This window comes from Coregonus lavaretus (assembly GCF_964263955.1).
Source record: "Coregonus lavaretus genome assembly, chromosome: 29".
Taxonomy (NCBI): domain Eukaryota; kingdom Metazoa; phylum Chordata; class Actinopteri; order Salmoniformes; family Salmonidae; genus Coregonus; species Coregonus lavaretus.
In genome coordinates, this window is record NC_140016.1 from 10,375,897 (window position 1) to 10,391,755 (window position 15,859).

General features: G+C 45.5%; 1 protein-coding gene across 1 annotated transcript in view; it reads right to left on the minus strand.

Annotated features, from left to right (window-relative positions):
• Positions 1-15,859, minus strand: part of LOC311105331 (glypican-3-like) — a gene marked incomplete at both ends in the record, with an annotated part of 241,441 nt that overhangs the window by 95,607 nt on the left and 129,975 nt on the right. The window contains one exon of the mRNA XM_084147449.1: positions 5,939-6,067. Within this exon, the coding sequence (XP_084003575.1) occupies positions 5,939-6,067 (129 nt within the window). The remainder of the gene's footprint in view (positions 1-5,938; positions 6,068-15,859) is intronic.

Sequence of the window (15,859 nt, forward strand, 5' to 3'; positions counted from 1 at the left end):
TTGAAGCACCTTTGGCAATGATTACAGCCCCGTGTATGACGCTACAAGCTTGGCACACCTGTATTTGTGGAGTTTCTCCCATTCGTCTCTGCAGATCCTCTCCAGCTCTGTCAGGTTGGATGGGGTGCATCGCTGCACAGCTATTTTCAGGTCTCTCCAGAGATGTTAGATTGGGTTCAAGTCCGGGCTCTGGCTGGGCCACTCAAGGACATTCAGAGACTTGTCCCGAAGCCACTCCTGCGTTGTCTTGGCTGTGTGCTTAGGGTTGTTTTCCTGTTGGAAGGTGAACCTTCGGCCCAGTACTTTGCTCCGTTTATTTTTCCCTCGATCCTGACTAGTCTCCTAGTCCCTGCTGCTGAAAAACATCCCCACAGCATGATGCTGCCACAACCATGCTTCACTGTAGGGATGGTGCCAGGTTTCCTCCAGACGTGACGCTTGGCATTCAGGCCAAAGAGTTCAATCTCGGTTTTATCAGACCAGAGAATCTTGTTTCTTATGGTCTGAGAGTCCTTTAGGTGTCTTTTGGCAAACTCCAAGCGGGCTGTCATGTGCCTTTTACTGAGGAGTGGCTTCCATTCTACCATAAAGGCCTGATTGGTGGAGTGCTGCAGAGATGGTTGTCCTTCTGGAAGGTTCTCCCATCTCCACAGAGGAACTCTGGAGCTCTGTCAGAGTGACCATCGGGTTCTTGGTCACCTCCCTGACCAAGGCCCTTCTCCCCCGATTTCTCAGTTTGGCTGGGCGGCCAGCTTTAGGAAGTCTTGGTGGTTCTACACTTCTTCCATTTAAGAATGATGGAGGCCACTGTGTTCTTGGGGACCTTCAAAGCTGCAGAGTTTTTTTGGTACCCTTCCCCAGATCTGTGCCTCGACACAATCCTGTCTCGGAGCTCTACGGATAATTCCTTCGACCTCATGGCTTGGTTTTTGCTCTGACATGCGCTGTCAACTGTGGGACCTTATATAAACAGGTGTGTGCCTTTCCAAATCATGTCCAATCAATTGAATATACCACAGGTGGACTCCAATCAAGTTGTAGAAACATCTCAAGGATGATCAATGGAAACAGGATGCACCTGAGCTCAATTTCGAGTCTCATAGCAAAGGGTCTGAATACTTATGTAAATAAGGTATTTCTGTTTTACATTTTTTATAAATGTGCAAACATTTCTACAAACCTGTTTTCACTTTGTCATTATGGGGTATTGTGTGTAGATTGATGAGGATTTGTATATATTTAATCTATTTTAGAATAAGGCTGTAACGTAACAAAATGTGGAAAAAGTCAAGTGGTCTGAATACTTTCCGAATGCACTGTATATCCTCTCATAGAGAGCAATGGTAATGGCGTCTTTTTGTAGCCACTAACTCCACCATGGCTCGTTGGCCAAAGCCTATGGGGAAATGAATGGGTTTTTTGGCGGGGGTTTGGATAAACACAGGCTTAGGAGATCTTATATGTTTTGTTCTATGAGATAATCTTCATCACTTTTTGTGAATTTTGAAGCAGTTATGTTATAAAAACAAGCACATAAAACACATAAAGGCTTCATAATTCATGAAGGTGATCTTAACTGACTGATATTATCTCATAGAACTAAACGGATCTCCTAAGCCTGTGTTAACCTTCTTTTCGCAGTTTTTCCCAAAACTCCATTCTTTCCCCATTAACTTCTCCCATAGGAATGGCTGAACGAACCAGAGGTAACTCATTTCTGTTTTTTAGGATTACAAGCTGCCGATCAAACTTCCATTGTGACAAATGTGCGTTTAAACGGTGAGGACAATGGAAACGGTGAGGAAAGTGATGTTTTGCTGAGAACAGGAAAGAGGACAGAGGAAGAGGAAAGGGAGTGTCTGAAGAAGCCGACAGCTCGTAGGCAGTGGCGGTGGCTAAGAGTGAGGCCATAGGCTGTTCATATCTCTATGACACACCCCCTCTCCTTCCCCCTCTCCCAACCCTCCTCTCCTCCACCCTCCCCCTTCCATCATCCATCAGCTCCTCATTAACACAGTGCCACCTAACTCATACTTTTCATTAAACCCTTAATTACATTTCCACCGTTATTTATCCTTCTAATCACATTAATAATACAGAGACGTGATATATTATCAGAAGATAGAGGACATACACTATATATACAAAAGTATATGGACATCCCTTCAAATTAGTGGATTCGGCTATTTCAGCCACACCCATTGCTGACAGGTGTATAAAATCGAGCACACAGCCATGCAATCTCCATAGACAAACATTGGCAGTAGAATGGCCTTACTGAAGAGCTCAGTGACTTTCAATGTGGCACTGTCATAGGATGCCACCTTTCCAACGAGTCAGTTAATCTAATTTCTGCCCTGCTAGAACTGCCCCGGTCAACTGTACGTGCTGTTATTGTGAAGTAGAAACGTCTAGGAGCAACAACGGCTCAGCCGTGAAGTGATAGGCCACACAAGCTCACAGAACTGGACCGCCGAGTGCTGATGCACTTAACGCGTAAAAATCGTCTATCCTCAGTTTAAACACTCACTACCGAGTTCCAAACTGCCTCTGGAAGCAACGTCAGCACAATAACTGTTTGTCGGGAATTTCATGAAATGGGTTTCCATGGCCGAGCAGCTGCACACAAGCCTAAGATCACCGTTCACAATGCCAAGCGTTGGCTGGAGTGGTGTAAAGCTTGCCGCCATTGGACTCTGGAGCAGTGAAAACGTGTTCTCTGGAGTGATGAATCACGCTTCACTATCTGGCAGTACGACGGACGAATCTGGGTTTGGCGAATGCCAAGAGAATGCTACCTGCCCCAATGCATAGTGCCAACTATAAAGTTTGTTCGAGGAGGAATGATGGTCTGGGGCTGTTTTTCATGGTTCGGGCTAGGCCCCTTAGTTCCAGTGAAGGGAAATCTTAATGCAATTCTGTGCTTCCAAAGTTGTGGCAACAGTTTGGGCATGACAATGTCCCCATGCACAAAGTGAGGTCCATACAGAAATGGTTTGTCGAGCTTGGTGTGGAAGAATTTGACTGGCCTGCAGAGAGCCCTGACCTCAACCCCATCGAACAGCTTTGGGATTAATTGGAATGCCGACTGCGAGCCAGGCCTAATCACCCAACATCAGTGCCCAACCTCACTAATGCTCTTGTGGCTGAATGGAAGCAAATTCCCGCAGCAATGTTCCAACATCTATTGGAAAGCCCTCCCAGGAGAGTGGAGGCTGTTATAGCAGCAAAGGGGGGACCAACTCCATATTAATGCCCATGATTTTGGAATGAGATGTTCGACGAGCAGGTGTCCACATACTTTTGGTCATGTAGTGTAGGTTATGATAGGCTGATGACGGGTGGTGATTAGATGTTAATAGCAATGATACATGCTTTAATATGGGCTAGGAGCTGGATCTCAATGTTGTTAATGACACACAAAGAGCAAAGTGTGAATCACGAGGGGGTGGAAAATAAATATAATTTGCACCAGCAAATTCTGCAATATTTAGATAGAGACAACTTGAAAATGACATTAGATTACTAAGAGAAAAGTGACATGTTTATTGTCAGTATTGTGTTTGCCCACATCCTTTTGTGTGGTGTGAGGAGGCACCCTGAGTGTTTAAAGACATGTTTGAGATGATGTGAAGGTGTCATTCCTCTGATCTTGGATGCAGGTGACACGCCAGACGCGTCTGATAATGAGAGATACTTTTAGCTCAGACCTCAATGTCTCTACAGAAATAGTGTGAGAGGCATTCTGAGCTCTAGGTCCATCTACACTGTGTAAAAGCTATGATAAGGTAAGCCCTTTTGGTATAAACTGGAGGATAAGAAGAGAAGATGGATGGATTTGACTCATATCAAATCAAATTGTATTTGTCACATGCTTCATAAACAACAGGTGTAGACTAACAGTGAAATACTAACTTACGGGCCCTTCCCAACAATGCAGAGAAAGAAAATAGAGAAATAATTGAAAAGTAAAACACGTAATAATAAAAGTAATAATAAATACACAATGAGTAACGATAACTTGGCTATATACACAGGGTACCAGTGCCGAGTCGATGTGCAGAGGTACGAAGTAACTGAGGTAGATATAGCCTGCTATCAGAGAGGATATTGACAGTTGGAAATATAGCCTGTCCTACTCTCAGAGAGGATATTGACAGTTGGAAATATAGCCTGTCCTACTCTCAGAGAGGGCATTGACAGTTAGAAATATAGCCTGTCCTACTCTCAGAGATGACATTGACAGTTGGAAATATATATCGCTTGCCCTACTCTCAGAGAGGAACACTGACAGTTGGAAATATAGCCTTCTCTCAGAGAAGACATTGACAGTTGCTTGAAGGAGGACATTACAATCCCTCCATCCCACACCCTCTATATCTCTTTCCCTCTTTATCCCCCTCTCTCTTATCTTTCACCCTCTCCCCCTCTTTCTCCCTCTTTCTCTCCCTCCCTCCATCCCTCTCTCCCCCTCTCTCACCATATCTCCATCTATTCCTCCCTCCGTCTCCTTCCATCTTCGTCACCCTCTCCAAATCCTTGTCTTTCACCCTCTCTATCACCCTCTCTCTCCGCTGGCCCGTAATTACCCCCCCAGGATACCTCGGCCCCCTCGCCACCCTGCTCTCTTCCCCCCTGGAGGAGGCAATAAGCCTTTTTATCTCTGAGAGTGTCCTCATCTCATCTGTGACAGGCACACTGAGACTGAGGAAGGGCTGCCAGCCTGCCTGCTACAGACTGAAGGAGAGACAGGGTGGAATCGAGGACACATGAAGGAAGCTAGTAAGACCCCCTGGGTCATATTAAATAGGCACTAAACAGAAGAAAACAGACTGATTTAGGGAGGGACTACCTATCTCTCATTTTCGATTTCTGTTGCTACTGTGTGCACTAATGGATACAAACCAGTTTTTCTTGTAAGGAATAAAAGCTTTGAGGAGATGTATTGTGACTACGTGAGAATCTTAATTGCATACTCCTCTCGTCCTCTCTCCTCGCTCTTCACCTCCTTCTCAAAACCTATTGGAGCAGAAGGTCAGAGGGGAGGGACTACTGGCTTTCTCATCCAATGGGTTTTGAGAAGGCGCGAGGAGAGAAGAGAGTAGTATGCGAGGAGTATGCAATTGAGATTCTCCCTATATCTCGGGTTCCTATATGCTTCTTGAGGGAAAAACATTGACTTCCCTCACCTCTCATTTCAATCAGAAGTGATGCTTTTGCATTGATTAGAATCAATATAAAATCATTATCTGAGGATAAATAAAGTCGAGCTAAGTGAAACAATTGAAAATCGGGGCCAGATGAAGAGAGAGAACGAGGGAGAGAGGGAGAGAAAGTTACGATGCTGGAGCAAGGGAGACAGGAGGTGAAGTGAAATATTGCAGATTCCAAATTGGGTTCTGTGGGGTGCAGCGAGACACGGGCGAAAGATGAGAGAGCGATCGAAACAGCAATTAACCGAGCAGGAAAGAAGGAGAAAGCGCGACTGACATTAATAACCTTCTCATGGAGAGACAGAGTCAAGATTTACACTCACACACTGTCGGAGATGAGGCTCATCACTTCTACACAAACTTCACCTTCAACTGACCTACACACTCTTTACTCAGGGACAGTGATCATTCAACTTTAATGAACTTTGTACATCTGACACATCTATATGATGGAACGAGATAGAGAGACATAACATATGACAATAAAACCACAACCAGACTGCATAGTGTGCTGTTTAGATTGGTACAAGGCTGTATTTCGCGTCACAATACTACTGTGGATAGGGTACAGTTAGGTTTACAAACCAGACTATTGCAGTGAACACAGGCTGTGTCTATAATGGCACCATATTCCCTTTGCACCCTATTCCATTTATAGTGCACTACTTTTGATCATCAGTGCCTTTTGGGGTGCTTCCACAGACGTCAATCAGCATGTCCTTTACCTGTTTGTCATTTCTTGTCCGTTCCAGCAGAGGGAGTGGTTGCTTGGGACTGCAGGCTCCCAGCTACACAGAGCCTCTCCCAGACCACTGAAGAAGGAACTGAATCCCCTCAGGCTGAAAATAAACTCCCTGAGGGAGAGAGGGAGGGATGAGAGGAGAAGAGAAGAGAAGAGAAGAGAAAAGAAAAGAAGAGAAGAGAAGAGAAGAGAAGAGAAGAGAAGAGAGGGGAATAGCTTTAATAATGGTAATTATGGTATTATTATTACATAACAATGTAGCTAATAATGCTGGTCAGCAAAGAGGATGGAAGAGTGGAGAGAGAGAGAGAGAGAGAGAGAGAGAGAGAGAGAGAGAGAGAGAGAGAGAAAGAGAGAGAGAGAGAGAGAGAGAAAGAGAGAGAGAGAGAGAGAGAGAGAGAGAGAGAGAGAGAGAGAGAGAGAGAGAGAGAGAGAGAGAGAGAGAGAGAGAGTGAGAGAGAGAGAGAGAGTGAGAGAGAGAGAGAGAGAGAGAGAGAGAGAGAGAGAGAGAGAGAGAGAGAGGGGGGGGGGGGGGATATAGATAAACCGGCAAATTAAACATCATTATATGAGATGGAGCGAGAGAGAGAGGAAGAGATATAGACTGAAGGAGGAAATGAAAGAGTCTAATAGTGGGGACAGTGAAGGAGATCCCTAGATATACTTATAGAGAGAGAGGGAGATATTCAGCTGTAGAGAGTGTCTGTGTCCCAAATGGCACCCTATTTCCTTTATAAAGTACTACTCTGCTCAAAAGTAGTGCACTATAAAGGGAGTAGTAGTGCACTATAACTGAGTATGGTGCCATTTGCGATGCAGATGAGGGTTTGTGTTCCTAATAGATATTAATCTGGCCACTCTGCTGAAGGCATCGGCTTGCTGAGAATCACTACTCTGTTCATTTAAGCCTGTTACTGGAAAGTGAGCGTCAAACGCACTGAGATGGAGGGAGGGTCACTGTCACTCTCATAGTAGAGTAGGCTAGTAGCAAACACAGTCAAGCAGGATGCAACACGTGTAAACAAAAACACACAATAGCAGGACCACACACACACACACACACTGACTACTACAACTCACCTGCTCCACTCCAACACTGACTACTACAACTCACCTGCTCCACTCCAACACTGACTACTACAACGTACCTGCTCTACTCCAACAATGACTACTACAACTCACCTGCTCCACTTCAACACTGACTAATACAACTCACCTGCTCCACTCCAACACTTACTACTACAATCTACCTGCTCCATTCCAACACTGACCACTCCAACTCACCTGCTCAACTTCAACACTACAATCTACCTGCTCCACTCCAACACTGACCACTCCAACTCACCTACTCCACTCCAACACTCGAATGCTGACTACTACAACTTACCTGCTCCACTCCAGCACTGACTACTACAACTAACATACACCACACCAACACTCCAACACTGACTACTACAACTGCCCTTTTCCACTCCAACACTGAATACTACAACTCACCAGTCCAACTCCAACACTGACTACTACAATTTACCTAATCCTCTCCAACACTCATTACTGACTACTACAACTAACCTGCTCCACTCCAACACTGACTAATACAACCCACCTGCTCAACTCCAACACTGACTACTACAACCCCTTTTCCACTCCAACACTGACTACTACAACCCCTTTTCCACTCCAACACTGACTACTACAACTCACCAGTCCAACTCCAACACTGACTACTACAACTTACCTAATCCTCTCCAACACTCATTACTGACTACTACAACTCACCTGCTCCACTCCAACACTGACTAATACAACTCACCTGCTCCACTCCAACAGTGACTAATACAACTCACATAATCCACTCCAACACTGGCTACTACTACAATTTACCTGCTACACTCCAACACTCCAACACTCCAACATTGACTAATACAACTCACCTGCTCAACTTCAACACTGACCACTACAATCTACCTGCTCCACTCCAACACTGACCACTACAACTCACCTACTCCACTCTAACACTCCAATACTGACTACCACAACTTACCTGCTTCACTCCAACACTCCAACACTGACTACTACAACTCACCGGCTCCACTCCAACACTGACTACTACAACTGCCCTGCTCCACTCCAACACTGACTACTACAACTCACCAGTCCAACTCCAACACTGACTACTACAACTTACCTAATCCTCTCCAACACTAATTACTGACTACTACAACTCAACTGCTCCACTCCAACACTGACTCCTACAACGTACCTGCTCTACTCCAACACTGACTACTACAACTCACCTGCTCCACTTCAACACTGACTACTACAACTCACCTCCTCTACTCCAACACTGACAACTACAACTCACCTGCTCCACTCCAACACTGACTACTACTACAACTTACCTGCTACACTCCAACACTCCAACACTCCACCATTGACTCATACAACTCACCTGCCCCACTGACTACTAATACAAATACCCACCTGCTCCACTCCAACACTGACTACTACAACTCACCTGCTCAACTCCAATACTGACTACCACAACTTACCTGCTCCACTCCAACACTCCAACACTGACTACCACAACTTACCTGCTTCACTCCAACACTCCAACAATGACTAATACAACTCACCTGCTCCACTCCAACAGTGACTAATACAACTCACATAATCCACTCCAACACTGACTACTACTACAACTTACCTGCTACACTCCAACACTCCAACACTCCAACATTGACTACTACAACTCAACTGCTCCACTCCATCACTGACTCCTACAACTTACCTGCTCTACTCCAACACTGACTACTACAACTCACCTGCTCCACTTCAACACTGACTACTACAACTCACCTCCTCTACTCCAACACTGACAACTACAACTTACCTGCTCCACTCCAACACTGACTACTACTACAACTTACCTGCTACACTCCAACACTCCAACACTCCACCATTGACTCATACAACTCACCCGCCCCACTGACTACTAATACAACAACCCACCTGCTCCACTCCAACACTGACTACTACAACTCACCTGCTCAACTCCAATACTGACTACCACAACTTACCTGCTTCACTCCAACACTCCAACACTGACTACTACAACTCACCTGCTCAACTCCAACACTGATCACTACAACTTACCTTCTCAACTCCAACACTGACCACTACAACTCACCAGTCCATCTCCAACACTGAATACCACAATTTACCTAATCCTCTTCAACACTCCATTACTGACTACTACAACACACCGGCTCCACTCCAACACTGACTACTACAACTGCCCTGCTCCCCTCCAACACTGACTACTACAACTCACCAGTCCAACTCCAACACTGACTACTACAACTTACCTAATCCTCTCCAACACTTATTACTGACTACTACAACTCAACTGCTCAACTCCAACACTGACTACTACAACTTACCTGCTCTACTTCAACACTGACCACTACAACTCACCTCCTCTACTCCAACATTGACTACTACAACTCCCCTACTCCAACCCAGCACTCCAACACTGACTACTAGAAATCACCTGTCAACTCCAACACTGACTACTACAATTCACCTGCTCCACTCAACACTGACTACTACAACTCACCTGCTCCACTCCAACACTGACTACTACAACTCACCTGCTCAACTCCAAAACTGACCACTACAACTCAACTGCTCCACTCCAAAACTCCATAACTGACTTCTACAACTCACCTGCTCAACTCCAACACTGAATGCTAAAACGAACCTGCTCCACTCAACACTGACTACTACAACATCACCTGCTCCACTCCAACACTGACTACTACAACTCACCTGCTCAACTCCAACACTGACCACTACATTCTACCTGCTCCACTCCAAAAATCCACAACTGACTACTACAACTCACCTGCTCAACTCCAACACTGAATGCTACAACTAACCTGCTCCACTCCAACAATGACTAATACAACTCACCTGCTACACTCCAACACTGACTACTACAGCTCACCTGCTCCATTCCAACACTGACTACTACAACTTACCTGATCCACTCCAAAACTCCAACACTGACTACTACAACTCACCTGCTCAATTCCCAACATTGACTACTACAACTCACCTAATCCACTCCTACACTGACTACTACAACTCACCTTCTCCACTCCAACACTGACTACTACAACTCACCTGCTCCCCTCCAACACCGACTACTACAACACGTAATCCACTCCAAAACTGACTACTACAACCCACCTGCTCCACTCCAACACTGACTACTACAACTCACCTGCTCCAGTCAACACTGACTACTACAACATCACCTGCTCCACTCCAACACTGACTACTACAACTCACCTGCTCAACTCCAACACTGACCACTACAACTCACCTGCTCCACTCCAAAAATCCACAACTGACTACTACAACTCACCTGCTCAACTCCAACACTGAATGCTACAACTAACCTGCTCCACTCCAACAATGACTACTACAACTCACCTGCTCCACTCAACACTGACTACAACAACTCACCTTCTCTACTCCAACACTGACAACTAGAACTCACCTGCTCCACTCCAACACTGACTACTACAATTCACCTGCTCCACTCCAAAACTGACTACTTCACTCAACTACTCTACTCCAACACTGACCACTACAACTCACCTGCTCCACTCCAACACTGACCACTACAACTGACCTGCTCCATTCCAACACTAATACTTTCAACTCACTTAATCTACTCCAACACTGACTACTCCAACTCACCTACTCTACTCCAAAACTGACCACTACAACTCAACTTCTCCACTACAATACTGACTACTACAACTCACCTGCTCCACTCCAACACTTACTACCACAACTCATCTACTGTACTCAACACTGCTCACTACAACTCACCTGCTCCACTCCAACACTGACCACTACAACTCACCTGCTCCAATCCAACACTGACTACTACAACTCACCTGCTCAACTCCAACACTCACCACTACAACTTACCTTCTCCACTCCAACACTCCAAAACGGACTAATACAACTCACCTGCTACACTCCAACACTGACTACTACAACTTACCTGATCCACTCCAAACAGACTACTACAACTGACCTGCTCCATTCCAACACTAATACTTTCAACTCACTTAATCTACTCCAACACTGACTACTCCAACTCACCTACTCTACTCCAAAACTGACCACTACAACTCAACTTCTCCACAACAATACTGACTACTACAACTCACCTGCTCCACTCCAACACTGACTACTACAGCTCACCTGCTCCATTCCAACACTGACTACTACAACTCACCTACTCTACTCCAACACTGACCACTACAACTCACCTGCTCCAATCCAACACTGACTACTACAACTCACCTGCTCAACTCCAACACTCACCACTACAACTTACCTTCTCCACTCCAACACTCCAAAACGGACTAATACAACTCACCTGCTACACTCCAACACTGACTACTACAGCTCACCTGCTCCATTCCAACACTGACTACTACAACTTACCTGATCCACTCCAAACTGACTACTACAAAATACCTGCTCAACTCCAACACCGACTACTACAAATCACCTAATCCACTCCAACACTGACTACTACAAATCACCTGCTCCACTCCAACACTGACTACTACATCTCACCTGCTACACTCCAACACTGACTACCACAACACCTGCTCCACTCCAACACTGACTACTACAACTCACCTGCTCAACTCCAACACTGACCACTACAACTTACCTGATCCACTCCAAACTGATTACCACAACCTACCTGCTCCACTCCAACACTGACTACTACAACTCACCTGCTCCCCACCAACACTGACTACTACAACACGTGCTCCACTCCAAAACTGACTACTTCACTCAACTACTCTACTCCATCACTGACCACTACATCTCACCTGCTCCACTCCAACACTGACCACTACAACCCACCTACACTACTCCAACACTGACCACTACAACTCACCTGCTCCACTCCATCACTGACTACTACAACTCACCTACTCAACTCCAACACTGACCACTACAACTTACCTTCTCCACTCTAACACTCCAAAACTGACTACTACAGCTCACCTGCTACACTCCAACACTGACTACTACAACTCACCTAATCCACTCCAATACTGACTACTACAACTTACCTGATCCACTCCAACACTCATTACTGACTACTACTGTGGTCCTCTGTAGCTCAGCTGGTAGAGCACGGCGCTTGTAACGCCAAGGTAGTGGGTTCGATCCCCGGGACCACACGTACACAAAAAAATGTATGCACGCATGACTGTAAGTCGCTTTGGATAAAAGCGTCTGCTAAATGGCATTAAAAAAATAAAAATAAAATACTACAACTCAACTGCTCCACTCCAACACTGACTACTACTACAACTAACCTGCTACACTCCAAAACTCCAACACTCCAACATTGACTAATACAACTCACCTGCTCAACTTCAACACTGACCACTACAATCTACCTGCTCCACTCCAGAACTGACCACTACAACTCACCTACTCCACTCTAACACTCCAATACTGACTACCACAACTTACCTGCTTCACTCCAACACTCCAACACTGATTACTACAACTCACCTGCTCAACTCCAACACTGATCACTACAACTTACCTTCTCAACTCCAACACTGACCACTACAACTCACCAGTCCAACTCCAACACTGACTACCACAATTTACCTAATCCTCTTCAACACTCCATTACTGACTACTACAACTCACCGGCTCCACTCCAACACTGACTACTACAACTGCCCTGCTCCACTCCAACACTGACTACTACAACTCACCAGTCCAACTCCAACACTGACTACTACAACTTACCTAATCCTCTCCAACACTTATTACTGACTACTACAACTCAACTGCTCCACTCCAACACTGACTACTACAACTTACCTGCTCTACTCCAACACTGACTACTACAACTCCCCTACTCCAACCCAGCACTCCAACACTGACTACTACAACTCACCTGCTCAACTCCAAAACTGACCACTACAACTCACCTGCTCAACTCCAACACTGAATGCTAAAACTAACCTGCTCCACTCAACACTGACTACTACAACTCACCTGCTCCACTCCAACACTGACTACTACAACTCACCTGCTCAACTCCAACACTGACCACTACAACTCACCTGCTCCACTCCAACACTGACAACTAGAACTCACCTGCTCCACTCCAACACTGACCACTACAACTGACCTGCTCCATTCCAACACTAATACTTTCAACTCACTTAATCTACTCCAACACTGACTACTACAACTCACCTGCTCAACTCCAACACTGACCACTACAACTTACCTTCTCCACTCCAACACTCCAAAACGGACTAATACAACTCACCTGCTACACTCCAACACTGACTACTACAGCTCACCTGCTCCATTCCAACACTGACTACTACAACTTACCTGATCCACTCCAAAACTCCAACACTGACTACTACAACTCACCTGCTCAATTCCCAACATTGACTACTACAACTCACCTAATCCACTCCTACACTGACTACTACAACTCACCTTCTCCACTCCAACACTGACTACTACAACTCACCTGCTCCCCTCCAACACCGACTACTACAACACGTGCTCCACTCCAAAACTGACTACTACAACCCACCTGCTCCACTCCAACACTGACTACTACAACTCACCTGCTCCAGTCAACACTGACTACTACAACTCACCTGCTCCACTCCAACACTGACGACTACAACTCACCTTCTCAACTCCAACACTAACCACTACAACTCACCTGCTCCACTCCAAAACTCCACAACTGACTACTACAACTCAGCTGCTCACTTCCAACACTGAAAGCTACAACTCACCTGCTCCATTCCAACACTGACTACTACAACTCACTTGCTCCATTCCAACACTGACTACAACAACTCACCTGCTCCACTCCAACACTGACTACTACACTCACCTAGTATACTCCAACACTGACCACTACAACTCACCTACTCCACTCCAACACTGACCACTACAACTCGCCTGCAACACTCCAACACTGAATAATACAACTCACCTGCTCAATTCAAACACTGACCACTACAACTCACCTGCTCCACTCCAACACTGACCACTACAACTCACCTGCTCCATTCCAACACTGACTACTACAACTCACTTGCTCCATTCCAACACTGACTACAACAACTCACCTGCTCCACTCCAACACTGACTACTACACTCACCTAGTATACTCCAACACTGACCACTACAACTCACCTACTCCACTCCAACACTGACCACTACAACTCGCCTGCAACACTCCAACACTGAATAATACAACTCACCTGCTCAATTCAAACACTGACCACTACAACTCACCTGCTCCACTCCAACACTGACCACTACAATTCACCTGCTCCATTCCAGCACTGTCTACTACAACTCACCTGCTCCACTCTAAGACAAACTACTACAACACTTGCATTAGTGTATGAGGTCCATCTATGGTCTATGGTCTATAGTCTATAGTCTGTTGTCTATAGTCTATGGTCCATGGTCTATAGTCTGTGGTCTATAGTCCATTTTCTATGGTCTATATTCTATGGTCTATAGTCTATATTCTGTCGTCTATAGTCTATGGTCTATGGTCTATAGTCTATAGTCTATAGTCTATAGTCTATGGTCTATAGTCTATGTTCTACAGTCTGTAGTCTATGGTCTATGGTCTACAGTCTATAGTCTGTCTCGTATTAATCGAGGACCTGGTTTCTCTTATTTAAATGCAATTATTATGAGTGCTTTGCTTTAGAGCATCTGCTAATAACATCTGGACCATAGACCTTCCCCCAGCTCCTACCCATTCATCTGGACCTTTGACCTCTCCCCAGCCCCTACCCATTCATCTGGACCATAGACCTTCCCCCAGCTCCTACCCATTCATCCGGACCATAGACCTTCCCCCAGCTCCTACCCATTCATCTGGACCATAGACCTTCCCCCAGCTCCTACCCATTCATCTGGACCTTTGACCTCTCCCCAGCCCCTACCCATTCATCTGGACCATAGACCTTCCCCCAGCGCCTACCCATTCATCTGGACCATAGACCTTCCCCCAGCTCCTACCCATTCATCTGGACCATAGACCTTCCCTCAGCTCCTACCCATTCATCTGGACCATAGACCTTCCCCCAGCTCCTACCCATTCATCTGGACCATAGACCTTCCCCCAGCTCCTACCCATTCATCTGGACCAAAGACCTTCCCCCAGCTCCTACCCATTCATCTGGACCATAGACCTTCCCCCAGCTCCTACCCATTCATCTGGACCAAAGACCTTCCCCCAGCTCCTACCCATTCATCTGGACCATAGACCTTCCCCCAGCCCCTACCCATTCAGTGTTTGCAGATCTGACAGAAAGATAAGTGTAGTGACAAACGGATAGCTAGATGCTCCACTAAGCTCATCTAGAAGGCCATAGGTGAAGCAATACACCTGTCTGATTTCTTCAGGTCAAACACTGAATTGGTACTGTAGGGACTAGGGCTTGTTCCTGGACCGGGCTGTAAGATGACGCTTGTCCTCATTAGTTAGCAGCTCCTACCCAGCATGACATGAACAACCTCTTTTCCTTTCTCTTTTTCCTTATCCTATGTCTCTCGTCTCTCGCTCCCTTTCTCTTTCTTCTATCATATAGCTCTACTAATGGTTAAATGTTTCTTAATGGTTAAATATTCCTTAATGGTTAAATACTTCTTAATGGTTAAATGTTTCTTAATGGTTAAATGTTTCTTAATGATTAAATGTTTCTTAATTGTTAATTAAATGTTTCTTAATGGTTAAATGTTTCTTGATGGTTAAATATTTCTTAACAGTTAA